A 27,900-nucleotide genomic window follows, 5' to 3' on the forward strand; every position below is an offset into this window, starting at 1 on the left:
CTGGCACAGATTGACCAACACCTACTGAGAGCCTCCAGAGCAACCAGGAAACACCAGTTAGGCTCTTTTTTGGTTACCCCTCTCCCCAGCAGCTCCAGGGAAGCAGAGCCCAATGGCTGCAGCCTTAACCACATCCCTCATCCATCCAGCTGTGCCATGGCCATGCTGTGCCCATTGGCCATGTGGCCAGTGTGTGCTGCTACAGCTCCCAGCAGCTGTAAAAGTTCCTATAAACTGCTTTCTTTTTTTCTTCTAAATAATATTTGCACACACATTCAGCTGCATTGTTTACAGCAAACATTTCAACATGTGCTGGCACAAGCAGAGAAAATGAAACAAGACAAATGAATGGACTGGAACAGAAACTCCAGCCCTGACCCCGTGGAAGGGTGATACAATTCGTCCTGCGGTGTGTTTTTGCTGGATGGTTGTTGCCTCATTTTTGCCATCCTCGGTGGGACGTGCGAAGACCAAGCCGCAGCAGCACTGAAGTCGCTTTTAACTCCAGAAAAAAAAGGGCGAGTTGCAGGAGGGCGCTTCTTTCAAAGCGGTATTTTATGCCGCAAACCTCTCGCAGCATTTTACGCTGCCAGAAATCCCGTTCCGAGCAGCAGAAAAACGTGTGCACGAAGGCACGGGCAGAGGCTATGGGGCCGGCCCCGGGGACCCGCCAGCAGGAGGGAAGACACCTCTCTTCCCCAAACACGAATTTTCTCGGGGAGAAGCCCCCGCTGGAGGTGACCGGCAGCCAGGAAGGTCGCCCTGGGTGTGGGGCCATCGGGGAGCGCTCCCGCCCCTCTCTCCGGAGCGGCGCCGGGGGGAGACAGCCGAGCGCCGCCGGGCTTTTCCCACAGTGAAACGGGAAGGGAGGGCTTGTAACAGTATCATTATTATTATTATTATTTTGAATTATTATTTTTAGCGAGAGGGAAGGAAGCTCGGCGGGAGCAATGCCTCTGCCAGAGAGGAAATCTGGGAATGCAGGGGAAGGGAAGCGGCGGCTGCCGGGGGAGCGGCCGGGGAGCGGGGCAGCGCGGCCGGGGAGGGGGCACCGGCGCAGGTAGCGCGGCAGGAAGCGGGGGCGGGCGGCGGGCAGGGCGTGCCGGCCGGGCCGGGCCGGGCTGGGCTGGGCTGGGGAGCCGGGCTGAGCCGAGGGGAGGGGAGCGGAGGCGGGGCCGGCCGGGGGGTGGCCGTAAGGTGAAGGTTGTTGCAGTGGATTCATTAAAAGACAGAGTTCAACTCCTCGCCGTCGCAGAGCGCTGCTGGGAGGCTGGTTCGGCTGCGTGCGAAGGGGGAAAAGGAGGGAAATAAAACAAAACAAAAAAAAGAAACGAGAAAAGGGAGCAAACCCGCAGCTACTTAAAACAATTCTAAGAGGAGCGGAGCAAGAGCGGCGTTGGAGACGGCGGGAAGCAGGGGCAGGCTGCGCGCTCCCGAGGCCCGGCGAGGAGGAAGGATGATAAACGTGGTGCTCCTGTGGCTGGTGGCCCTTTGCTTCCAGGCTGCTGTCCCGGTGAGCCGAGGGAGCGGGGCGGGCGCGGCGCACGTGGGGCGGCGGGGCCCGGGTGCGGAGCGGGGCCGGGTGCGGGGCCAGGGCGGCGGGGCAGGGTGGGCCGGGCCGGGCCGGGCTGGGGGGACCGCCCGGCTCCCCGCTTCGACGGGCTCCCGCAGGGGATTGCAGCGGTGCCCAGCCGTGCCGGGGCGGAGGGCTGCGGTGGCCTTTGTGCTGGCGGCGGGCCCCAGCACGGCTGCCCCGGCAGCCTTAATTCAAACCAGACCCGCCGCGGCGGCTCCCGACCTGCCGGCAGCTCCGCCCCGGGGCGCCGCGGGGCGGGCGGGCGGCGCTGCCCGCATCCCCCCGGCCGCGGGACCCCTCGGTGCCCCCGGGAGGGCCGGGGGGGGGTTCGGATGCTGCCGCCGCCCCTCCGGCGTGTCGCGCCCCGGCGGCGGTGAGCGGCGGGTCCGGGGAGCGCTGGCATGTGGCCCTTTGTGGTTCGGCTGTGGCCAAGTCACGGGGGGCTCCTGGAGCTGGGGCGCTCCTGCTGTGCCCCGGCGCAGCTCCGGGGAGCGCGGGTCGGTGGCTCCCCGCCGCCTTTGTGCCCGAGAGCCCCGGCCCAGGGCAGGGTAGCCCGGACTCTGCTTTCTGCCGCTGAAGCAAAGGTGCCGGTGCTGCCCGGCTGGGCGCACGGCCGCGCCGGTGCCGGCGCTCCCCGGGGCGCGGTGACCCCGCGGCAGCGAGGCCCGTCCCGGCTGCCGTGTCCCGGAGCAGCTCTCGGGGCAGCCCGCAGCCGTGGGGCGCCCTGCTCCCGCAGCAGCAGCAGCCGCCAGGTGTCATCCGCGGACAGGGCATGGCTCTGCTCCTGCTGCTGCTCCCGCCCCGCCTGCGAGAGCTTTTCCGCGGAAACCCAGCCCCGTGAAGTGCTGTGCTCGCTGCTTCAGGTCTATGCTCGCAGCCTGGGCGGTGTCGAGCCCCGTGTGCGGTCGGAGGGTGCGGGGCAGGAGATCTTGTGGCCGCGCCTCGAGGGCCACAAAGCCCCAGTCCCGTCCCTTTCTTCTGAGATGTGGGACATGCTTCTTTGCTTCCCATGCTTCCCATCTTTGCTTCCCAGACCAGAGCGTGCCCCGGTTGTGAAGTCTTTCCCTTTGGATGAGTTAGGAGAAAAAAGTGGAGCATGAGATAGTTTGAGCAGGCATGGCCATCAAAGTAAAACTAGTGGGGTTTCTTCTTTCTGAAATGATTGATTTAAAACTTGCTTAGGGGTAAACTGCAGCACCCGTCGGATAAGGAGTGGCAGAACAAAGTGCACTGTGGGATCTGAGCTGCTCAAAATGCCTCTGGTTTTGCTGTACCATTGTGTCTGTGAACTTTGCCTGTAGTTCTGAGCGTGGACCCTCCTGGCCCACATGGCAGTGAGTCGTTATGAGATGGCTAAAAATTACTAACATGTGAGTGTAGGCAGCACTGTTCCATGGAAGGAAGGCTCTGCTCTCAACTTCTGAGTAAGCTTCTGCTTAATGAAGTGGGGAAACTGCAGTTAATTTGCAGCCTCTCTACTCTATTTGGATAAAATTCCCCTGTGATAAATATTCCTTACTAGAAATGAGAAGGACATGAAGTAAATGCTTGTCTGGAGTTCTCCTGTGCCTGTGAGATGCTCAGGCCTGGCTGGCCTTTCAAGGGGTTTCAAGGGTGAGCACATGGAGGAGCAGAGGTCCTGGGGCTCTCCAGGGTGACTCAGCACTGAGGCTGTTTCCCTTCTGGTGATCACATGGCTTTTTCCCCCATGTCAGAATGTCAGTGACAGGGACTAATCTGCCTTTCCCACCCACTCAATGCAAAATAATTACTGTTTTGGATTGGGTGTCTGAAAACCTCTTGTGTTGAAGCAGAGTGGCCTTGCACAGTACTTTGAATCTGCCAGACTGCAGTGCTGTGGGCATTGCCATGGTTGTGTTGGGTTCTTGGTCTGATTGTTGGGATGGATGCCACTGCTGCTGGCACATGGCTTGGCCCTTGGCTCTTGCTGTGTGACTTGGCTCATCTATGCATATTGTCATTGGAATAATAAACAGGAGCAAGAAACTAGCCAAACAATAGTTGTTTTCTTCCTGAGTACTCTTACCTGCAGGAATGACTGGGGAGGTTCCTGGTCTCCTTCAAGGTGGCACTTTATTGCTTAAAACACTCCTTATGAGAGTAATTGCGCTCTGTTATTATGATGGAGACATGGACTTCCTTGAAATGAGAAGGCTGATACATCTTACCACTTTAAGAGTTTAACCTTGTTATTCTCTAAAATAGAAACTTTTACAAGGTATAACACTGCCCAGAAGCCAACTGATCCTGCTGCAGGAGGGCAGTGGGCAATCCAGCCCCCATGGTGAGAGGAGGAGGGTTCTGATTGTTTTGTCTGGTGTAGGTACATGCTGGTGGTTGACAGAAGCTTACCCAGAGCAGGCCAAACCTTTTTCCAAGGGTGATGTCATATCTGAACATAAACTAGTTAGAAGAAATTGGGTAGTCCAGCTTGCTTGTTAAACATCCAGGCAATGGATAAGGAGGAAACACTTCTTTTCTACAGTATGCACAGAACAGTGTCACAGTATTCATCTAGCACTGTAAACAGAGCTTCTCCATCTGAACATTGACTTGCTGGTGGCCACCTTCCGGTGAAATAGTGACTGCTGTATCTGGTCAGCTCTAAGTAGAGCAGCAGCAAATGAGCTGGGGTTTGTATGGTATAAAGGGGCTCTAGTGCAGTTTTGTAATCTTTGTTTCAGGTTTCTCTCAGTTTCAAGTGGTGAGAAGAGCTAACGTTTTAATGGCAGCACTCTGAAATTTCTGGAAACAAACAATCCTCTCTAACAACCTGAGACAAGTTACAGCAAGTGCAAGAAATCTGTAAGCCTTCTAAAATTAAGTTAGTGCACAAACCTGAAATGTAGGGTGCTGTTTTAGCAGCAAAATCGGTCCATTTTAAGTATGTGTTTTGCATTGCCTGTACTCAGATGTCTCCAGGTGGCCTGTATACCAGCACTCTCTCCTAACCTTGTTTGAAGGGATTCCTGTGTCCAAGAACCATACTAATACCCATGAGAGAGACATTCCACACTTGTTTCTGGCATCTGAGGAGCGAGGGTTTTAGGCCCTCCTTACAGGGAGGAGGGAGCTTCTTGGGAGAGAGAAGATAGGGCCTTTTCCTGAGTAGATGCTGCCAATTATAAAATTGCAGTGCTTGAGCGTTGCAGCGTTAGTGTTTTCATTCTAATAGCTTTGAGATAATAAAGAGTAGAAGACGTCTAATACAGCACTCTTTGACAGCTGAAGATTGATGGGCTTGCTATGTTCAAATGGCACTAGTCCCTCAGGACAGCGTTCAGCTGCTGCTGAAGCACCTAAATGTAGGTGTCTGTGTGTGCTGGGTGCTTAAGCCCTCATTAGAGTCAAGGCGATGTAATCAGTGGAGCCAAAGAGGGCGATTATCTGACCAGCCCCTGCACGTCTGCTCCAAGGTGAGTTGCTTTGTCAAGGCTTTATTGGCTAGATCTCAAGTTGCCTATGAGAGGAGCACAGCACCTTTACTCTGGTGCCTTTATCTAGAGCGATTTAGCTCAAAGTGATGGACTTTTTGTCTGTGGAAATTAATCGTAATTCTCTCCATAAACAAACAGACTGGACAGAACTAACAAAGCAGTGGGAAGCATCAGCTGCTGGCTAGAACAGCAGCTCCCTTCTGTTCTAGTGTAACTGTAGTTTTGCTCTGCTAAAGAATGTGGAAGAAATTAGGGATTATAGCTGGGTCCCATCTCAGCACTCTGAAGTGAGCAGAATATATATGAGCAGAAACATAAGTGGTTGTATTTGGGGGGGATGGTTGTGAGCTGTTGGGTAAGCATCAGAGCATTGTAATATTTAAAGACACAGTTTATTTGTGGATTAGATGAGAGGAGCTTTTGTTACTCTGTAGACTTTGATATAGGCAGTGAACTTAGAGTGGGGAAGTTGTTTTGACCAAGAGTGCAAGGACTTCTGATGTTTCTTATAGGCTCATTTCTGGGTTGAGAAGATATTCTTAAATGCAGAGGGCATGTGGTGCCTCCTTTGGAGTGCTGAGTGTCAGTTTTGCTAACAGGTCTCTAAGTTAGGGCTGACAAGTGTGCTTCACTTGAGCTGCTGCTCTACTGGCTACTGGTGTACCACAGCCATGAGCCTTATCTGGCCGGCCTAGAAACTTGGGACAGTGCCCTTTCTGCTGTGGGGATGCTCACGGAAAAGTTACTGCTCTGTGAAGCCTCACCTCAAGGTGAGATAACATTTGGACCTCCTACAAGCAACTCTTGTGGGGCAACATCTGCTAATGTGGTGGTTTCCCAAGCTCTCTGTTTCTCAAGCAGTGTTGGCTGCAGTCGGCGTTCTGGGTCTTGTGGAACCGGCATGGGTCCAATGGAGTCTGTTAGCTTGGGCTCCTTGCCATGCTCCACTGTAATGTTTGTATCTTGCTGCTGAGACCAGTCTCACCAGTGAGGCTTGCTCTGCTGGATGGGAACCAGTGTGTTAGTGGGATTTGGATGGAGTTGGCAATAGAACTTCCCGTTGAGTCACTGGAGCTGTAGTAACAACTGAGTCATGGAGGTGTTGTAAGTCATGGCTTTCCCTGCTAGGCTTCTAGTTAGAAACTCCTTGGGGTATTTTCAGTTGAAGAACTCTTGCTGCTTTGCCTCTCTGTCTTGCTGCTCTGCTCTCTGGACTATCTTCTCCATAGCCCATGTTTTTGCATCATGGTTCTCCTTAATGTCCACTCATTTTATGTCTTGGTGTTCAGGCTTTTCTAATAACTGAAAGGTCTTCTGGATTGCTCTTGCAGAATGACTCCTGACTAAATCAAGGCTGCTGATATGACATAAGGAAACTGCCTGCCACCCAGCTTAAACTACTCATGGGTATCCTGCCATGCATGAAGGCTCTGTGTTGTCATACTCCACTGTGTAGCTTTTCTACACTGCCTGTGCAGTAATGTCAATGTCTTGATTGCCAGTCATAGAAGCAAAGGCTGACAGTCTTGATTTTTGGCTGTGGTCAGTCCCAGGTACACACTCCTGTCAGGCAACCTGCAGAGTACAGCCAGTTCACACAACGACTCCTCAGAGTGCACTGGCTCCATCACCTGAGCACACACAAACCATAGCTGGAGACTGGGGCTTGCTCTTTGTCTGCCTCTGCCATGTGATGAGGAGCTTGTTGCCTCTTTTAAATGTAAGGAAACTTGAACTCTGTTCCACTTGGAAGGAGAGTGTGCTGAATGCTTTCTGGGCGGCACTGCAGACCGTGATTGTCCTGTGCTGTACACAGGAAAGCTCTTGCTAATTAGTTCCTAATGCTGGTGGCTGTACACATCCTGGTCAGAGGCAGGCAGCAGCTTCAGTCCAGCCCCTTGCTCATACAGGGATTACTGGAGGAGCAGGCTGTAGATTGAAGCCAGAGGTGGGCAGGGGTGAGTGGAGCCAGTCTGCTTTCTAGAGAGCAAGTGGTGATTAATATAACGAGTTCCAGATGAGAGCTCTTGTGAAGCTCCATGTCATAGCAGTGGTGCTGCTGTGACTGTGCTGCTTGGAAGCCTTTGTGTATTCTCTGGGGATCAGAGCTGGCAGCTACAGTGCTGTAGGAAGAGACTACCTGGCTCTTTCCTGTCCCAGAACAGGATCCCATCCCATGTTGTCTTTTGCTATGCTTTGAGACCAGAAGAGAGGAGAAATACAAATATAGGTATATATTTATAGAGAGAGACACCTATGGCTGTCACATGCTACTTGTTATCCAGCTGACAGCAGAGTTTGGAGGCTGTGTGCCCTGGCCCTAGCATGGTGATCTGGGAGATTTGATACCTATGCTCTGCACAACACAGGAGATTAGAGCAATCTGTTGAACTGCCAAAACATCAGCCTCTGCTAAAAGCATCTGCAGAGAGGAGAGAACGTGTTATCCCATTGACCAGCTAATAGGGATCTTCTTTAGGGACAGAGTCCAGGCTTTCTTCAGTCAGAAGGCTGATGGGTAAAGCCCAAAGTAGAGGAACCACAAAGCTTGCCTGAATTCGTATCTAACACAGATGCTAATATGTGTGATATTCTTCACTCACTTGCTGTGAAAGTGAGTGAAGTGTGAACTTCACTCTGTTGCTTATGAAACTGTGACAGAGACTCACACCAGCAGATTTCATGGACAAATGAGATTTGTCCACCTCACTGGCTCTAGCAGCGTGTGAGTGGCACCTCCATGCAGTGGAAAGTGGTGGTGAGGCTTGCATCGAAACTTGCCCAACAGCCTGCAGCTAGACAGCTTTGACTTCTAAATCTCTTTCTGTCCTAACGGAGGAATCATCTAGATCGTGACTACTTTCCCATCAGTGAACAAAGCACGGAACAAAAGAGGCTGACTCTGGCATGTCTGGGCAGTGGCAAGGAGTGCTGTGCTATCGTGCTCTCACATCGACTGACTCATGGCCTGCAGAAGAAAGCTGCTGGCTTAATCCTGCAGCAGCACCGGCTCCCTCTGAAGTGTGTTTAACCTGCAGAAAGTTCCCCAGTCTGCATCTGTAGTTGCACTGAGCTGTGAAACACTGGTGAGCTTCTTTCTACACAAGCTGGAAGATGCGATTATGAATAATAAGATGTTATTACTCTGGTAGCTCAAGAGTGTTAAATGCTCAGTGTACCCTCCCCCCTACACCCAGCATGCAGCCAGAAGGGGTTAAAAAGATTCACCAAATGTTCCTACACTGGTGCTTGTAAGTAAATGTGGTGAGTTGACCCTGGCAGGGCACCAGGTGCCCACCGAAGCTGCTCTGTCACTGCCCTTCTCTGCTGGGCAGGGAGAGAAAATGCAACAAAAGACTTGTGGGTCAAGATAAGGACAGGGAGAGGTCCCTCACCAGTGACCATCACAGGCAAAATGGACTCGGCTTGGGGAAATGAATTTAGTTTATTACCAATCAACTCAGAGTAGGATAACGAGAAGTAAACCCACATCTTGAAAACACCTTGTCCCCCTTTTTCCCTGCCATTTTTTGGCTTAACTTTAATCCAGATTCTCCAGCTTTTCCCCCCAGGAGTTCAAGGGGGCGGGAAATGGGGGCTGTGATTAGTTCATCACACGTTGCCTCTGCTGCTCCTCCTCAGGGGGAGGACTCCTCGCAGTGTTCCCCTGCTCCAGGGTGGGGTCCCTTGCAAAGGGTTTGTCTCTACAAACTTCTCCAGTGTGAGTCCTTCCCATGGGCTGCAGGTCTAAATCACTGCTCCAGTCAGGATCCCTTCCATGGGGTGCAGTTCTTCAGGAACAGGCTGCTCCAGCTTGGGTTCCCCACAGGGTGACAGGTCCTGCCAGCAAACTTTGTCTGCTGTGGGCTTCTCTCTCAATGGGGGCTACAGGTCCTCCCAGGAGCTTCTTCCAGAATGGGCTTCTCATGGGGTCACAGCCTCCTTTGGGTGTCCCCCTGCTCTGTTGTGGGATCCTCCAAGGACTGCAGGTGGATCTCTGCTCCACTGTGGGCCTCCATGGGCTTCAGGAGCACAGCTGCACCAGGGGCTGCAGAGGAATTTCTGCTCTGGGGCCTGGAGCTCCTCCCATCCCTCCTCCTTCACTGACCTTGGTTGCTACCCTCACATCTTCTCATTCCTCTCTTTTCTGGCTGCAATTACTCCTGTGTAATAACTTTTTCCCCTTCTTGACTGTGTTATCCCAGAGGCGCTGCTGCTGTCACTGATGGTCTCAGCCTTGGCCAGCAGTGGGTCTGTCCTGGCTGGCTGGCACTGGCTCTGTCAGGCATGTGGGAGTTTTTGTCTTGTAAGAGAAGCCGCTCCTTTAGTTCCCCTGCTACCAAAATCCTACCATGCAAACCCAGTACAGTAAAGCACGTTTGACACAAGGTGTCTTGTGGCCAACTTAAACACTAGAGCCACAATTGTGTAGGAAATCTCATTGTCTGGCCTATTCTGTAATGCACCCCCCTCAGCAGACTGCCTGCTGAGAACCTTCCTGTGCTTATTTGGGGGCATACTACTTGGCAAGGCTCAAAACTATGCCATAAATCATTCTAATAATATGATGGTATTGGTGGTGTTCTAGTGCCTGGGGATGTTCTGATATTATTTAATTTACTAGTATGATGTAGCCAGTGGGTCTCTGGCTGCAGGCCCAGAATATTATGAAGTTGAGAAAACTGCAGTATCCAGTAAAAGAAAGTGAAAGTTCACAATAGAGGATCACAACTCTTCTCTTGGAAACTGAACCTGTTTTGTATAATTCAGAGAGCTGAGCAAATACAGTTGTGTGAGAAGTCCTGTGTAATCCATCAGTTGAAGATTGTGAGGTGAATACTACACACCTGGGACAGCATTCAGTGTTGCTTTGATGGTGCTGGTACATGCCAGTGGTTCAGCCTGTGCTTTTAGACTTGGCCCATAACGTGGTCCTTCAGCATTTTGTGCTCTGCTTTATTCAGAGGGATAATATGCTGGCTAGAGTGGTTAGTCACAGAGTAGACCCAGACATTTATTCATATATAAGAAATATCTTCAACTTAGTGATGTTTGAACAGTGTCTTACAAGTCTGATCTGTTATGTCACATCTTGGCTATACTGATGGCACCTCTTGACAGAAACTGGTCTGAACTAGGGGACATGCTGTGCTAGGAGTAACTTGGTAGTAAAGCATTCACCTTGCCTTGCAATATTAGCACTGTTTTATTGACTTGTCATGGTGCCTGTCAATCTGTCAGCAGTGGCATTAGTGGTCTAATGGAACAGAAGTGGTTCTTGTCTCTTCACAGTATAGATGTGTAAAACACAGGGACGTCCAAATCACAGCTTGGAATCTTACAGTTGTCCATATGAGGCAGGAGAGCATCCCGAGTGCACAAACATGGTAACATCTACTAAACTCTAACCTGCCCACCTCATTTGGTGGCTGCTCTGAAAGAAGGCCATGGGTAAGACAGTGAACAAGCTGTACACCCAAAAATGACAGCAGGAGATGAGGCTTGAGATCAAAAGATATAAATTGAGATCAAAAGGAAGCTCTGATTTATCTCACCTTGCAACAGTCCCTCATTCAGGGCTCTGCTGTACAGATGTGGTGTGAAACAGTGTAACTGGGTGACTGGGTCAGAGTCAGTTTAATCCAGTAGGTGTTTGGTCAAGAAATGCTTAATGTCCATTAATTAGATTACTGGAGCAGTAGGTGACTGGAGCACCATTGCAGCAGCAGGGTTTTTTAAGACTGTTTCTGGTGGGAGGATTTCATTTGGTGCTTCATGACTGGAATGGTACTTCAACACCCTCGTGACTCAGCATGGAAGTACACCAGTCAGCTCTCATAATCTCACTGAGGTGTTGCATAATTTAACTCTGAATGGGCAACTGCTGTCAGAACTTTGTAGCATGTGCAGGATTAGCAGTGCTTTTGTAAACCTGAGCACAGAGACCATTAGTGTCCTAGGAAGGAGTGCTGTGAGCTTGGTCTGTGCCATTTCATGTGGGTAGATCCCTGGCTGTGTGTGCTCCAGTGCTTGTGAGCATGAATCTCTGAGGGAATGCATGCAGTCTGAACTGTGTTCCACCTTAGAATAACTCAGTGGAATGTGGTCCAGCCTGTGCCCAAAGACCATCTGAGCTGCTACTGTTTGTTCCAAGGAGACCAGCAGCACCCACCACACTTGCATGGTGCTTTTCTTCAGGAGCTGCTATGGCTGTTGTGGAAGGAGGGGGTAATGGTGAAAGTGCCTCTTTGAGAAGACTCTTGGGATAGGGGAACAGGGTATTCCTGATCTGAGATGTGCCTCCTGCTTCAGGTGATGTTTCAGTCCTTGTGAATGGCTTAGTCATGGCAGTGTAACTGCATCTGTTACAGGGATGACTTCTGCATTCTAAACAACCTTGGCTTAGTCAACACAGATCCTGTGGATAAGACAATGTGTTAGCATGCCTCATAATGTAGAGAGACTTGATTTCATCAGATCTAAGCTGGCAATGGTGAGCCATAGAAACAAACATAAAAATAACACCAAGAATCATAGAATATACTGAATTGGAGCTCCACAAGGATCATTGAATCCACTGTGTGCTAGTGAAGACCTGCCAAGAGGCAGGAACTGCCTTCCATTGGGTCAAACCCAAATGTAAAGCTGCCTGCCTGGTCTGTGTGAGTCCAGCCACTGGCTGTCCATTGGGACTCATGAGTTCATTCCTAGCAGACTGGTGCTGGGTGCTGTGAGCCCTGCTGAGCAAGAACAGAGTCACTTAGAACTGGTTGGAGCTTAGCTGTGACCAAATCAGAAGGGTGCTGTGGAATGCCAACTCTTGCTTCATTTTGCTGCCCAAGTTTCGCTTCTCTAGCTCCCTTGCAAATAGTCAAGGTCTTCTGTACCAGACTGACAAGCAACAGCACCAAGCAGTCAGGTTTTGGGATGTCCCTGGTCCTGCCACCTGGTGTGCACATGGGAGAGAGAGATTGCATTGGTGCCTGTTCAAGCCAGGCGGCTCCTTCTGGGTGCTCCCAGTCCCCTGATCCATCAGCTCTTCAGTGGGGGCTGTGGTTAAAAGGGCTGGTGGTGATGCTGCAACTGAGAAGTTGGGTTTTAGATTTATATTGAAATGCAGCAATCCAAGGGAAAACATGTCTGGGATGCATGTATGGAAAATACAGATTGTTAGTTGTCCTGGCTTAGGTCCTGTCACCCCAGGACAGTAGCAAAAACTAATTTCACAAGCCTTGGAGACTTCACTGTGCATCCCTCTGAAGAAAATGAGGAATTTTCACAAAAGCAATCAAAGAGGCTTTGTCTTGGGTTGTTGAGGCTTGGGATGTTGTCATGATCAAAGGAGCTGATGTAAGTTGTGTAAGTTAGACTGTGAGCAGATCAGCTGGGAAGATAAAGCAGAGTTTGATAGCAGCAGGCCTTGCAGCTGGCAGGTGTTTCTGTCACTGAGGTGTGAGCAAACAGAAGGTAACTTTTGTTGTCCTGTCCATATCCGGTTGCTGCAGAATACATCCTCTTATAAAACATTATCTGGGCAGTTCCACTGTAACTCTGTCACTAATTGGAACAGCTGGTCAGCTTGTTTGTTGTTGTAAGGCCAAGCATTTGTAAGTTTAAGAAGTCTTACTTAAGTTTACCAATGGCTTTAGCTGAGACCTTTGGTACTACTGGGTTGCAAGTTCATTTTTCTGCTGAGGTTTAAACAACATCCTACCTGCTGGGAGCCTCAAGTCCTGCCCTAAGTACAAGCTTTTTGGTTTGGTACACTAGGGATTTTTATCTGAAACTTGGATTTCACTAATTTAATGTAGCACTGCAAGCAATTTGCTCAAATTAGAAACTTGTACATATCAGCAGTAGACTGAAAATGTTTCTGTGATCCTTCAAGAAATCTTAGAGCTTGGTTTCCTGGCTCCTTGGCATATCTCACATTAGGTAATTGCTGGACTTCAGGGTGGAGAAGAAGGAAACTCTTGAAATAAGAACCTGAGTCTTTTCCTATACTTGTGTCTGGACACTGAAGGCTGTTGCATTTTCTCTTGTCTGACAATTGTTCCTGGCTGCGTGTTGGCTTCTCTTGTTCAGGTGAAGCAGAAGTGTCTTTCCCCCTCAGAATACCATGTAGCATTGTGATGAGGTGGTTTTTGACTTCTGGGACCACATCTGCTCAGGTCAGAGCACTTGTGCAGCTGTAGCACAGCTTGTGGTAGTTTGCTGATCACATTAAAGCTGCCATGGAGCTCATTTGAAATGGGTGATGGTTCCACCAACCAAATTGCACAGCATTTGTCTCCAGGAAACAGGCTTCCCTAGGTGCTCTGGTGCTGCTGAGAGGCATCAGTGATGCACAGGGTGCCACCACTCTAATCTGAGGACTTGAGATGGCACAGACCACATCTTGCTTTGCTATAGCCACACCTCTGATTTCTGAGCTGGGACTTCCTGAGCTGACTGGCTGAAGATGACAACAGCAAGCTGTGCTCCCGTGGGACCAAAATCCCTGAGCTGCCTCTGCCACGTCCCCACACTGATGTGCTGCAGGCTTGTGCTCTGTCCTGCAGCCACGGCCTGGCCAGGAGGAGCGTGAGGGGCTGGGTCCCTCATGCAGGGCTGAGCCCCCGGGTGTGGGGCCAGGCCAGGCCCCTCATGCAGGGCTGGATCCCTCATGCAGGGCCAGGTCCTCCCCCGGGCTGTGGGGCCGGATCCCTCATGCAGGGCCAGGTCCCTCATGCAGGGCTGTGCCCCCGGGTGTGGGGCCAGATCCCTTATGCAGGGCTGAGCCCCTGGGTGTGGGGCCGGATCCCTCATGCAGGGCCGAGCCCCCGGGTCTGGGTCCGGGCCAGGCCTCTCATGCAGGGCTGAGCCCCTCGGTGTCCTGGCACGTGGCCTACAGCCCCTCACTGAGCATTTGGAGCACACAGGGCTGCTGGGACAAGCCAGTCCCAAAAGGAACAAATGGGGGCACTCACCACGTGCAGCTCTTGCCTCAAACCCAGCCCCGGGCTCCTTTCAGCAGCCTCAGGGCTGTGATGCCAATGGCTGCTTCGCTGGGAGCTGGGTGGTTTCTGAGTTGTGTGGAGAAAGGAGCCTGGCTTCCCCAGCCCACACTGCTGCCAAGGAGCAGCCAGGCAGTCCGAAGCCCACTGTTGCACTTGTCAGGAACTCTGGTTCTGCAGCGAGTTTAACTGCAGTGACAGTCCTCAGTGCTGATCGCTGAACAGGGTGAGTGCTGTCAAGAGATGGGGCAAAGAAAAGAATTTGCCTCCACCACAGGTCAGCTGGTTGGGCATAATTGGCAAAGAATGCTGAAGACATAATCTGTGTGTTTATATGTGCAGGAGGCAGCACTGCAAAGTCCAGTCTCTTATTTGAAGTGGCTGTGGCTGCTGCCTTGTGTGAGGTGAGTTGCTCTTTCTCACCTGAACTCCACAGCAGGGGCTGCATGTGTGCAGGAGGAAGAGGCAGCAGGTGTTTAGATCCTGTCACTTCTAGTTTCTTCTGCTGGCAAGAGGGTTGCATTTATCTGTGCTGTAGTTACCAGTACGTGTGGGTAATGTGTGGGTTTGGGCTGCTGGAGTCCTCTGCTGGACAGGTTTCCATTTCATAAAGATTTTCTGCTTGCCAGCGTGCTCCTCTCTTTAGCCTTACTTTGACAGGTTTCAGGAATGGGCAGCCCATGTCTAGCCTCTGCTGAAACCAAGCAATTCCTGGTCTGTTCCTTTCTAAACAAGCAGATGAAGTGGCTTTTGCTGTAAGAGTGACTCTTCCCTGCTGGTTTTGCTACACTAGGAAGTAGGAAGTGCTGAGACTTTCAATCAGAGGGTTTTAAGACAATCTAGGTTTGCCTAGTCTTGACTTAGGCAGCTCAGTGCTCATCTCCCAAGCCAGTTTAAGTAGATTGAAACTAATTTCCCAGGATGGATGGCCTCAGTGAGCTGCACCTACTTTGCACAACCCTTTGAGCTTATGTATTGGCTGTGGCTTTCTTTTGCTAGCTCAAGAAACAAATGCCTGAACTATCAAGTATGTTAAAGAGCTGCAGGGAAGGATCTTTAAAGAAAAGTGGTTTATAACATAAAACTGAACTGGCTGCTTCTCATGAGATTAGCTGCAGGGAAATGAGCTTTCTCATTAGACTGCATCTTCAAAGCACTGGCTGCCCTGAATGTGGGAGACAAAAGGGACCCCAGTTTTGGCCATATTGTGACAGCCTGTCTGTGATACAGAGTTAAGCTGTGTGCCTATTGTGGCCACGTCTGTGCATGTGTTCTGTGGTGAAATTCAGTCTTTCGCCTGGGCTGCATTGCTTGACTGGAAGGAGCAGATTGGTGTGGGTGAAAGCAGTGTGTGTAGTAACTTCCTTGTCTGATACATAGTCCAGGTGAAAAAGCAGGAGCACAGGCTGTAACTCACTTCTCTATTGCTGAGGGACTGAGCAGGCTTCTGGTGGGGCTGGCTGAGAGGGACTTGAGAGGCAGGTGAGCTCTTCTGTATCAGAGCTGGCACGGTGCTCTATGCACTGCTGGCACAGAGGGCTCCCATGCACAGCTGCTGTGCTGTCCCTGCTGCCATGGGCATGGCCATGAGCTTCCCCTGCTGAGGAATCCATAGACCTCTGGGACTGCAGCTACTCCAGCTTTGCTCAGCCCTCTGTGATGAAGGATGTTCAGTGTACTCTTTGTCCAGGAATAAAATGGCAAGTGCACTGGGCCTCCTGTAAAGTTCAGGTGGCTCAGGATGAAAACAGAACTGCTCTGGTTTGAGCAGCATACCTGTGTAGCCTTTGCTACTGTGTATTCCTGCTCCCAGGACTGGGAGAACTCAGAAGCGCTGCTGTCAGACCTTGGAACAAACATGATCCATGAGCAGACACTGCAGAACCCTCCCTACAGCCCTGTCCCTGCTCATTTTTGTATGAACCTGTGTGGCCCTCTGAGTCAGGTTCTGATTTGTGTATTGCCTGCAGTCTGGTGATGTGCATTTCCATAATGCATGGCGGGCTGGGGAATGAGTGTCAGCATCCCAGAGTGCAGGCTGTGAGCCTGTGTGAATGCTTAAGCAGCCCTGGCTGCCACGCTCTGCCCTGTGCCAACACAAACACTTGTGCATTCACGCACTGAGTAGGATTGGGAAACTGGTCCTGCTGGAAAATTCTTTGCATGATATTTTATCCTCTTCTTACTTTTTGGTTTGGATTTGTTGGTGGTTTTTTTGGCGGGGGGGGAAGGGGTGAGGTTTGGTTTTGTGTTTTTTTTTTTCTTTGCTTTTTCTTTTTCGTTTTGTTTAGTTTAACAAGAGCAGTTCCCTGATCTGGTTCACCATGAAAGGGCACAAACAGACGTGCAGGGGATGGTCCAGGAAGCATGAAGTGACATGCTCTTGTGGGAGGTGGGAGTTAAAAGGGCCCTGCTGTGCAGTGTGAAACTTAACCTGGTGGCGACAGGCTGGTTCATTTTTGCTCTTGGCATGTTGATTACTGTGTTTCTGCCCTACTTAATTAAAAAAGTTGCCCTGTCACTCTAAGGAGAAAATGTAAAGCTGATTGGGCAATAGTGTGGAGCCTCTGGAAGCATTGGGACACTGGCTGCTCTGCCTGTGGAGCAGCTGGATGCTCTTCCTTGGCCACTGCATCTTGTGCAGGGGATCAGGGTATGCTCCTACAGCTGGAAGAAAAGGAGGATCACAGCCTAGTGAACAGTGGGCACTCTACAGTCTGGTTTTTTTCTCCCCATGGTGGAATAGATCCTAAGAACTCTCATCATGTTTTGAGCAGCTACTGGAAGGTGTTTTGCTGCCTTTGAGAGCTGAGTGCCAAGAGGAAACTACTGTGTGATCAGGGAGTTCAAACACACTCCCTCAAAGATAGTTCCTCTCTCATGTCACCCGGCAAAAATAGAAGAGGACGCCAGTAAGAATGCAATTGACCAAGATTTTCCATATTTCTTTACACTAATAATGGTCTGATAGACAAGCAGCCGGATTAACTGGCTTGCTTACCTCTTTCTGCTAAAATGGTGCTTGCCTTGCTGAGCAAAAGAGCCCCCTTTGCTTTCCACTTGCTTCTCTTTGGAAGGAGCACCCTCTGAGCCACTCTCCAGCCTTGCTGCAGGTGGCACAGATTGATGGATGGAAGGATGGGGATGCTGAAGCTTGTTGATACACATCAAAAGGTTGTTGAGGGCTCAGGAGAACACCACCATCTGAAACAGGGAGAGCACTAGGAAGTGAGAAGTGCTAGTGACTTGGTTTGTAGAATCATGGAAGGGTTTGGGTTGGAAGGGACCATGAAGTTCCAACACTCCTGTTGTCACAGCAGTCCTTGATTGGAACAGTAGCCAGGGATAAGATACTGCTTAAATCTAGGCTGTCCAGCTTTTGAACTGTGTGTGGGGTGGCTGGCAGCTGTCTTTGGCCTGTGCTGTTAGTCTGCATCTTTGGCTACTCTAGGAAGAGAGAAATACTTCATTAACCTACGCAATCACCAGGAGCACCAGGGTTTATTTTGAGCAGTGGCGTAGCAGGAGAAACAACTGCAAGAGAATTTAGGTGAGGTGGTGCCACACTGCTGCTGAGTTCTGGTGTAACAGGCTTGCGTGCAAGCTTCACTCTTGACTTGCCATATAAAAGCATCAGCTCTTTTTCTGCTATTCCAGAATTTATGACTGACTATTAAAGGTCTGAATGGCCAACTTAATTCCAGAGCCTGTATGTCTCTAAAAGAAGGGGGATAGGTGAGGATGCTGCTGGTGGGTTTTATATAGTTGGTTGTGGGGTTTTTTGGTTGTTGGCTGGTTTTCTTCTTAATTTTTTTTCCACCTTAACCATTGAAGCTGTCTTCTGACCATGAACATCTGGGATAGGAATTAATTGTGCATGGGCTATTAACTGCAGAATATCAAGGTTTAACAAAGCTAAAGTTTCCTTCAGCAGGTGGTTTTGTCTTCCCCCCACACTAATACCAATATTACATTGAGGTTAGAAGCTCTTCGTGCTGCTCTGCCTCACATAGCATTTCTGCTCTTCAGTGTATAGGAAAAAGTGAAAGACAAACCTTTCTGTTTGAGTTTATTTAAGAATTAATTGTTCAAATCCTTTGAAAGTATTCTTCTAGATGCTCTATTGTAGCCAATTTACAGGGCAAATGTTTGTCTTGCTCTTGTATATCTCTTAAACAAGAGCAGACTATTGGTTTTCCTTCCCATGCAGTTGCAATTCTCTCACAGGATGGTTAGGAAGCTGTTTGAGGTGGGAGAGCTCACTACAGTTCATTCTTTTTCAGCTGAGTAAGAAGGATTTATTAGGGGAAATAAAATTGCAAATTTAACAGCTTTATTCAGATAATGGAGGATTTCAAGTGTTTTTGACACTGCAGATCACTAACTGGATTAAGAAGAGTTGGATACAAATCATCCTTAATCTAGTTAAGGGCTTGTAGCAGCTTGTGGCAAAGCCAGTGGTTTTGCTTACCTCAAAGAGCAATTTGAGAAAAGCTCTTTCCTTTTGCATGTATCAAATTAAATAAATGTGGTTCTCAGTTGGGGCAGGGTTAGATCAACTAATCAACTACAAATCTCCCCCTCATCATGAGAGTGCTTCAGATCTCTGCTGTAGCAGGAGGGAGCTCTGTAGCAGCTGATGGGATAAGCCCAGAAGAACCCATGCTTTGAGACTCTGACCAAGATGAAGACTGAAGAATAGCTAAAAATGATAGTTTAAAAAAGAAAAAAATTCTGGACTATGTCAGCCTTCTGGATCCAATAATATTGCTAATGAGTTGTGAAAGCCTGGCCCATTGTTGATTAAACTGAAGATGCCACTAAGCAGCTTTCTGGTTGTCCCAGCAGAACTGAATAACTATTGTTCTGCAACAATGCAGCGCTCAGCAAGAGCAGAAGCTAACAGTCACCCCAGGGTTTCCCCTAAACAGGCTGCTTTGATCTTGTGGAAGAGGGTCTTCCACTGGTTAATGAGAACTGGTTAAAGCATATCAAAAATACTGTTAAAAATTTTAGCCCTCACATGCAACTGAATTCAGTGGCAGCAAATCAAAAGGACTGGACAAGTATTTCCAACCACTTGTCTGAACTGCTAACAAAACCATACAAGCTTGTAAAATGGTAAAAAGCAACATGATGTACGTGCTCGATAAGAATGTAAAGATTTTTTGACTAGACTACATGAGGTACCATCAGAGATCCACTCTCTGAAAGGTAAAGTAAGCTTGTTTTAAGCTGGAATTATTTTCAGCTCTTTTGTATGATAGCATAACCCAGTGTTCTGTGCCCCTAATCCTCTTAGCTAATCAAAACCTTTCCCATTGGTGTAAGTCAGCTTCAATAAAAGGTCATTGAAAAACCTTGACCATGAGGTGTTTGTTCTTTGAACAGCACAGTCTGTCTTCCTGATGCAAACCCAGATTAGTTCAGTCCCTTCCAATGCTGTCCTGAGTCAGTGTTTTCTAACCTTGCTGTGTCTGAAATCCTTCAGCAGCAGATCATCATAGAAGCATGGCCTTTCTGCAGTACTTGTGTTTTGTGGGGAGGTTACCATCTTAAAAGCTCACTGAAGCTGTAATTTATGGAGCAAGAAATGTAGTCCTTATATAACCATACAGTTACATAAATTGGGCAAATGTTCCTTAATGCTCGTGTGTCATGAAATTGGATGATGTCACAAAATTATACCACTTTGTGGATATTCTGACTGCTATCCACATGTGCATAATCCTGTACTTCCCTTGAGTATTTGGGCCAAAGAAAGTCCCCCTACAGATCCTAAGCCTCAAGCTGCCTGGTTAAAGGAAGGTGCCACAATGCCCAGAGGAGCAGCTGGGACAAGGGGACAAGACCCTTGGGGACATGTAATTTCACTAAGTTCTCATATAAATCTGTGGAAAGCAGGCTTTACTGATCCTGATTCATGTTTTCTGTTATTCTTACGTGCAGCAGCCAGCCTCAGGGGTTGGTGGGTCGTGTTTGGAGAATGGGTGCTGAGCAGCTGCTGGACAGCTCTGCCCTGCAACACCCTTGGGTGTCCCTTGGTTTAGACTGAGCTGCCCTGGGCTTCTCTCCCCTGAGGAGGACCTCACTATCCCTGCTCTGATACAGGAATCAAACTAGGATTCAAATTGGTACATTACAAAGGCTGTGGAGAAGCAGAGCTTGCAGCAGCCTGGGAAGAGGCTCAGAGCTCAGGTGTGAGGGGAGGTGTTAAGGGTAGGCTGGCTGGACACATTCCTTAAGAGCAAAGGAAATGTGACGCAACTGAACAAGCCACACCTATTAAACCCCTCAAGGCAAAGGGGTGCAGGGTCAACAGTCAAGATCTAGAGTTGCCATTTTATTTCTTGGCTGTCTGTGATCCTTTCAGGAGGATTGTTGAGGTCTGCAGGCGATCAGTCTGTCCAGGTGTTGTTGGAAATCTCTGTGAGCTACCCTGAATATTCAGATTTGAGGGTGAAGGCAGCCTTGATCCTAGCTGAATGTGTATGGTGATACAATCTTAAACTGTATTGGCAGTGCCTTACTTCAATAAAAAGCTGGAGAGTTTGCTTTCTAGCGGCTTCCAGGAAGTTTTCCCACTGGGAGGAGAATGCAACCCCCACCTTTAGCAGCACATTCCCCTTTTGCACTCAGCCAGGCTGAGTGAAAGAACAAAGGGTTGTGCTTGCCATTGCTGGTGTGAGAAGTGAGAGAGAAAAATGGTCTCCAACCCCCCATCAACAAAAGCAGTGCCATTTCTAAGGCCTCACTTATCTTCTGAAGGTACTGGGAAGGGCACATGAGGGAGCTGAGTTGGGCAGCCTGGCAGTTCTTTCTTTATTCTTTATGCACCAGCAGTTCGTACTCTTTAATATTTGAAGTGAAGTGAGATCAGCCTGTGTGAGTCACCACCCTTGGACACAAGAAGGAAAATACATGGGAAGTACTTATCTGACCTACTTTCTGTGGAAGGGTGCAAAAGCTCAGTGCAAACAAGCAGGGACAAATCTAAAAGTCAAAATTACCTCATGACTTGCCGTTAAGCAAGAGATCGAAGGGCAATTCACTCTAGAAATATGCTTGCAGAAGCTTAAGGAATAGTGCTTTGGGGATTTATTTTCAGTAGGGAAGAAAAGAGCTAAAAAAATTGATGGCACCTTGGTTACTTGTCTTCAGAGAGGTAGAATCTAATGGGCTAGTTAACCACCTTGGAAACTAGTTCTGTGGAAATGTGGGGAATGGATAACATATTAAGGATGGAAGAGAAAGCTGTATAAACCTGGTATCTTAAGAATAACAAGGAGATAGGACCAATAAACACATCCATTGTGGGTAATAAAGTGAAAACTACAGAGCTGGATTGTTTTGACAGTACATAATGGTGCTGGCTAACTTCTCCCTGGGATGAGGATGAATGTCATATTCATTTTAAAGTGACATTGTGTTAATGCAAGCTAGAGAGATACAGTGGGCCTGGTGGCAAGAATATATGTCCTTTTTTTACATAATAAAATGAGACTCTGCGCTTCTTGGGATCATAGGGATCCCACAGCTTGGATGAGTCAATGTTACATCTAAACTTGCAGATGGTAGTGCTGGAAAGATGTGACAAAAGTGACTTGAGGATGAGATAGAAGTCAAAATTTGTGGAAATGGGGAATGTAGTTGGGTGTCAAAAAGATGAAATTTGGAAGAAGTGACTTAGAGGGTTTTGGTTTGAAATCTGAGAAGGAAAGATGGCTGGTTAGGTAATGGTAGCCCTGCAGAAATAAACCTGAGGCTCGTCATGAGCTGAGAGTCAGGCATGTTGTAGTGATAGGAACAGTAAGTGTGTACAGCACAGGCCAATGAGATGCATGAAATAATCATTCTGTAATTAGTAAACTAGTAAACACTGAAAGAGTGTTGTCTTCTTTGGAGATCCTGAATAGCTTTGAGTGTTGAATGCTCTGACAAACAAGTGCCATAGAACAGGGGTTTGGCCTCTTGTTTCAGCAACTGAATTTCAGTGCTGGGTAGTGCACTCCTTGGAGTGTAACTGGAGAAAGCTCAGGGCTTATTCTCCAACAGTGAAGGTTGGCTTCTATCTCTGGACTTATTTTGAGTGCCCACACATAGTAAAAAGGGACTTGGATTCTCCTTCTAGCTAGCTCAGACCAAAGCTAGGTCCTTTGGTTTCAGATATGTGAACAGTATTTGAGTCATAAAGGGAAAGAAGACAAACTATTTTGCCTTCCCTTCTGCTCCTTAGGATTAATGCAGTGATTTGCAGATGGAGTGAGTTGGTAGATAGGGAAGGCACAGTCAGCACCTGGAACAGGCTGGTGGGCATTGCCTGCTCCCAGGATGCAACACTGAATGGATTCCTTGCTTTCTTCTTTCCCAAAGCAACTGCAGCCTGGAAGCAGTGCAGAGAAAGGAGACAGCAAGACTGACCTTTCCAATACCAGAGCTACTCTTTTGGGGAGGGGAGCTGGAGTGAGGGAAGAAGAAAAAATGCAGTCTGAACAAAAAAATTTTGTGTGACCTCTAGGAACCCCTAGAAGACTGTGCAAGCAACCTGATCACTTCAATCTCATCACTGACACATGTTTTTGCTCTTCTCTTTAAAGCAAACTACAAATCTGAACCTTCCCCCTGAAGACCTTGATTCATCTGGGGATGAGGAAGATGCGTTCTCAGGTTCAGGTGCAGGTGAGTTATTAGCACTTGTGCTGGTAGTGCTTGATCCTTCTAGAATGTGGCACTTGAGATTTCAGTAAGCACCTAAGGGAACGGGGAAGAGAGGAGTCCACACACAGACACACACACACACCCCAGAATATGAGAGCTGGGAACAGAGAAAGGGCCTAACCTATTAGTCTTGTATTCCTTGAGATTCTAAAAATTAGTAGAAAATGAGCTGTAGGAGACTTGAGAGGGAGCAGAAGCAGAGGTAGACTCCTTGTGACTGCTAATGTGACATGTGTGAAGAATGTTATGAAACTGGAGTGATTCTTCACACATGGGGAAGAGAGATCATAACAAAGCCCTTTATGAGCAGGTAGGAGATAATGTTTGAAGGTGTGTAAACCCTAGCCTACCAACATGTATCAAGTACAAACTTTATCTGTCAGATGTGCATGTTCCCATGGGCCATAGGTTTTTATAAGTGATAAGGGGGATTTAGGGTAGGGGGGAAAGTCTACAAAAATGATTGTTAAACTGCACGAGAGAGACCCTTGGTGTTCAGTACTGAAGTTGAGGGGATGCTAGTGAGAAAAGAGTAGGCTATTGAAAGCTGAAGCATGCTATGCTTCTGCTTCCTTCCAGCCACAAGTTTGTATTTTAGATTATACTCTGCAGAAATCAAGACTCTGAAATCAGTTCCAAATGCAGTTGAGATTGAAGGTGTGACTGCTCTAAATCAAATAAAAGTGTTTATGGAAAAAGACTCAGATATCTACCCTGAGGAGCCAATGTACTGAAAGCAGATTTCCCTTGTGAACCTCACCACAAACAGGCACTTTTGCCCTGGGGAGAAGCAGATGACTAACAAAGTATTGCTGAGTACCACATTGGTCTGTCCCTTCCTTATTCCACTGAAAAGGATGAAGAATTACAAACTGAACTTTGGTTATTATGAAAATTGACTATGAAGGTTAAGCATCCTCCTTAGACCAGTGTCCTGAAGATACTATTAATAGGCCTCTAAACTGGCCAAGGATAATATTTTTTTTGGTTGCTTGTTTTGCAGGTCCTCTGACTGATCAGTCTCGCACCTGGAAAATCCCAGGAGAATCAACTAATTCCTCAATAGTGGCAGCACCAGTGGATTTCAGTGAACAGCCATTTCATGGGATTGAGAGCAGAACTGAAAAGGAAGCAATATCTCCTTCTGCAACCAGTAATCCAGTGACAGAGAAACCAGTTGTAGCTGTGAGGGACGAATTATCCATCCTGGGCTCACCTGATGGGAAACCAACAAGCCATGTAGTCACAACAACAGTGAGAAGTCCCACTGCTCACTTTCCTTCTGTGGTTCATGTGACTCCTTCAGAAGCCCCTGCTGTGGTCCATGAGCTTGAGCCTCAAATCCCCAGCTCTGATGTACCAGACACCAAGGATGTCCCTGAGCCCCACTCTACTGTCCATGGCGAGGGCGAGGTGGCTGCCACCGCCGCGGCCACAGCTCCGGGGGATGTCGCTCCTACACATGAGGAGGTTTCTGAAGTTGGCTCTGGAGACCCGGTGAGGACTAACAGTTCTGACACCCTTTGCAGGGAGATGTAGTCTTTAGTAGCATGTACTAAGTTGGTTTGGTGGGAATGGGTGTTAATTAGTCAAAACCAGTGATTGGTTTAATGGGTTATGTTGGTGGACAGACATGATGAGAAACATGAATAACCTGCCCTGTATGTCCCAACAGGGAGACTTCATCTTGACTAAAGACGAGGAATTTCTCCCCACCCAGAACTCAGAAGTACTGGCTGACTCTGAAAGGAATGCCAAAGCAGCAGGAGCCTCAGGGATTATGGACAGAAAAGAAGTTCTTGGAGGTACCAAATATTTTGGGTTTCTAGTTGGTAAAAGCAGATTCCTGGAGTCTCCTGGCAGCAGAAGCTGTGGTTGTGCAAATACATCTCTGAGCAAGGATGCCAACCTTTTACATTAGACCTCTGAAGTGAGGGTGATGATTCTGTGATGTCAAAACCCTAACAGGGGCAAGTATTAGTCTGCTAATAGCAGCTAGCAGTGGCTGCTTTATCTGCTACTTTGTTTAAACCTCTTCCTTCACCCTTCTGAAAAGTTACAGTAAAATTTCTCTGTTGCTGCCTCAGTCAAATTACCAGGGTTAAGCGCCATAGCCTTGTGTGCTGTGCAGCATGGCCCAGTGGGAGATCCATGTCCCTAGGACTGGCTGCTGTATTTGGGCAGGTGCTTGGTTTGGGAGGGGATAGAAGGGCACATTAAGTCATTAGGCCAGGGACGGGTAGGGAACAATCTGGAACTTAAAATCATAGTAGCACTATCTGGTATGGCATCTAGAGTAATCTGTGTCTTTTTCTCCCCTTCCAGGTGTTATTGCTGGAGGACTTGTAGGCTTGGTGTTTGCAGTGTTTCTAGTTGCATTTATGCTGTACAGAATGAAGAAAAAAGATGAAGGCAGCTATTCACTGGATGAACCAAAACAGTCTAATGGAGGATACCAAAAACCACACAAACAAGAGGAATTCTATGCATAAACACTGATCTTCAGGACACTTCTTATTCCATCTTTCTTGGACTCTTCTCTCCCTGCACGTGGACCTCCTAGTGTGCTTTGCATTAAACTTAAGCCATATGATCATTGGGTTATTTGCCCTTACCACTTTGCCATTGGAAATTTTTAAACTACAAAGTAGATCTGGATTCATTGAACATTCCCTGCTTTCTTGCACAACTTGGGTTATTATTTTTTTTGTTTTTTTTTTTTTTTTTAAACAGAATTGGAACTGCAAGTTCCTAAACTCACCTTGGTTTATCTAAAGACTGCTGGGACAGGCGGTGGGGAGAAGATAAGGGAGCACTGTATGTATAAAACTCTTGATATTTAGGGAAAGGGCTAGCAAGAATAACCAATTACCAGTGCTCACATTCTGTATAGCAGGGGTCCTTCCTATTTAACTCATAGATGTGTTTTGAGTGTAACAAGTGGCTGTGCTGGGCAGACATTTGGTACACTGCTGTCCTCTAGCTCTTTCTGACAGCTGTATTTGGAGCACTTAATGCCTATGAAACATCAAGCTGAACTTGATCTCTGCCAAAAGGAGGTGTGAGGGGCAGGGTAAACAATTGACTGTCACGTGGTTTAAAATAACTTATGTTTTGGAAGCATTATCCCATACTCAGAGCCAGCTCCCAAGCAGCTGGTACGTACACTAGCAAAAAACAAACCCCAAGAACCCCAAAACTAAGCAGAGAGCTAATTTTGCCAATAGTGTTGGGCTGTCCCACTACCCTCTCTCTCTCTCTCTCTCTCTCTCAAGGCTTAGGTAAGAAGTAGATTTTTCCAAGCAGTCTCATCTCAGACATTCCCTTTCCTTGGTGCTGAGTGGAGGGTGGCTGTCCTGCTGTCTGATCTCACCCCGGGCAGTCGCAGGTGACCAGGGCTGTGTTGTAGCCGGTCACTGCGGCTCTCGGAACGCGCTCTGCCCTCTGTGCCACAGGGTGCCGTGGCACACAGGGCTGGGAGGTAGGAAGCAGCACCTCATGGCTGCAGCTAAGGAGTAGAGAAAGCATCTGAAATGAGCCTGGGGAAGGCTGAGTGTAGGTGGCCTTAAACAGATGCAACAGTTGGTGTGCTTGACTCTCGCTACTCCGGAGCAGCTCCTTGGGAGCTGTTTCTGCACTTTGGAGAGAAGCCCCTCCAGGGATGTCAGTCTAGTAAGGGCAGAAAAGCACCCCCTGAGCACAGTTTGGATGCCTGAAGCTGTGTGTGGTCAGTGTGCTGTTAGATGTCAGCCACTGGGGCCTCGCTGGTGGTCTGGAGTCCTCCGGAGCATCTCAAACCGTGTGAACACAAGTGTGGTGTTTCTGTACAAGCCTTACTTCTGCTCTGCCTTTGGGTAGCTTCTTGCCACTTCAGTTCCTTGTCACTCAGTGCAGAAGGTATGGGGTGGGTGGAGGAGTGTTTACAACTGATGTAAATATTTGTACTGTCGAGCCAGAGGGAATGATGAGAGTACATTGGACAATATTGCAACAGTTGGTCCAAATGTTGCACGTTAACAAACTTAAAAACCTGTGTAATTTAAATGAAGTATAAAACATCCTGAGCTGCCATGCAGCTAAAATTGGTGCCTTCGCTGCAAACACAAGAAAAAAACCCCAAAATGGTTCCAAACTCTTCTTTATGCACATGGAAAACTTGTGCATATGTGTAGCTGGCTGGTTTTTTAAGTAAAACTGCAACAACCATTATGGTTTTTTGTTAGGGTTGTTCTGTTTTCAGTTGTTTTTTTATTTTGTTTTTTTTTTTTTTTTTTTTTACTGAATGAATTTTTATAGGTTAATGCAATGACCAGATGGTGTTAATTTCAGCTGTAATTCTTTGCTTTGTATAGGAATGTAGAAATGTTTGATAGGTCTATCTATGAAAAGGTTCTTGTAAAGCACAGGAAGATAAAGTAGAAAAAATCAGTTGTACCTCACAACCTTGTTAGGGGGAAAGGAAAAACCTGTATATTTTGGTAGTCTTAACTGACAGTTTGTGAAACAAACATGACATTCTGTGTTATTTAAGTGGTACAAATGAAATATGAGTTCTGACAGAAGATGCAACATTGGGTTATCTCTATGCCATGTAAAGGTATACTGCAATAAATGGCATTTTGGCAAGAATGTGTCTGACACAGTCTGTCTGTGAACATTGTTGTGTATAATACATCAAAAAGTAGATGTTGTTTTTAAGACTGCCTAGGTCTTTAAGGAATTTGGGTTACAGAACTGTGAATTTTGGGGCTAGAAACACTGAGATTCAGTTCAGCACTTGAAGGGTCAGAATGTGGCCTGCCTTCTCTCCCACCCTGCCCTGAGTGTCCTGGTTGCAGTGAGCTGCTCTGGCTGGAGGCACTGGTGTGGGATACAAATGGGCTCCAGTGGAGAGCAGAATGAAATGGCTTTGTTAGAGCCCTGCAACATTTTATGCTGATTTTGGGACCTCTCCTTGTGCAGAATATCACCATCCCCAAAAGGTGATAAAAGTTTCAAATCTTCCACAGGGCTTCCTCCACCTCCTCATCTTCTGCCCTCAGGAGTTTGAGAGCAGAGAAGACTGTAGGAGGGCAGCCCCAAGCCTTCCCTAAAACCCCTAAAACCTGCTTTCCAAGATGAATTGGAGATTGTACCCCCAAGGAAGGAGAAC

The 27,900-nt window shown here is 48.1% G+C and overlaps 1 protein-coding gene across 1 annotated transcript; it reads left to right on the forward strand.

Annotated features, from left to right (window-relative positions):
* The first annotated feature begins 1,196 nt into the window (after positions 1-1,196).
* Positions 1,197-27,377, forward strand: SDC1 (syndecan 1). The gene is made up of 5 exons (XM_059469106.1): positions 1,197-1,513; positions 22,628-22,709; positions 23,752-24,245; positions 24,424-24,553; positions 25,074-27,377. The coding sequence occupies exons 1-5, from the start codon at positions 1,457-1,459 to the stop codon at positions 25,238-25,240; spliced, it is 930 nt and encodes a 309-aa protein (XP_059325089.1). The 5' UTR covers positions 1,197-1,456; the 3' UTR covers positions 25,241-27,377.
* Positions 27,378-27,900: the final 523 nt, after the last annotated feature.

This window comes from Ammospiza nelsoni, chromosome 3, assembly GCF_027579445.1.
Source record: "Ammospiza nelsoni isolate bAmmNel1 chromosome 3, bAmmNel1.pri, whole genome shotgun sequence".
In the NCBI taxonomy this organism is placed as follows: Eukaryota; Metazoa; Chordata; class Aves; order Passeriformes; family Passerellidae; genus Ammospiza; species Ammospiza nelsoni.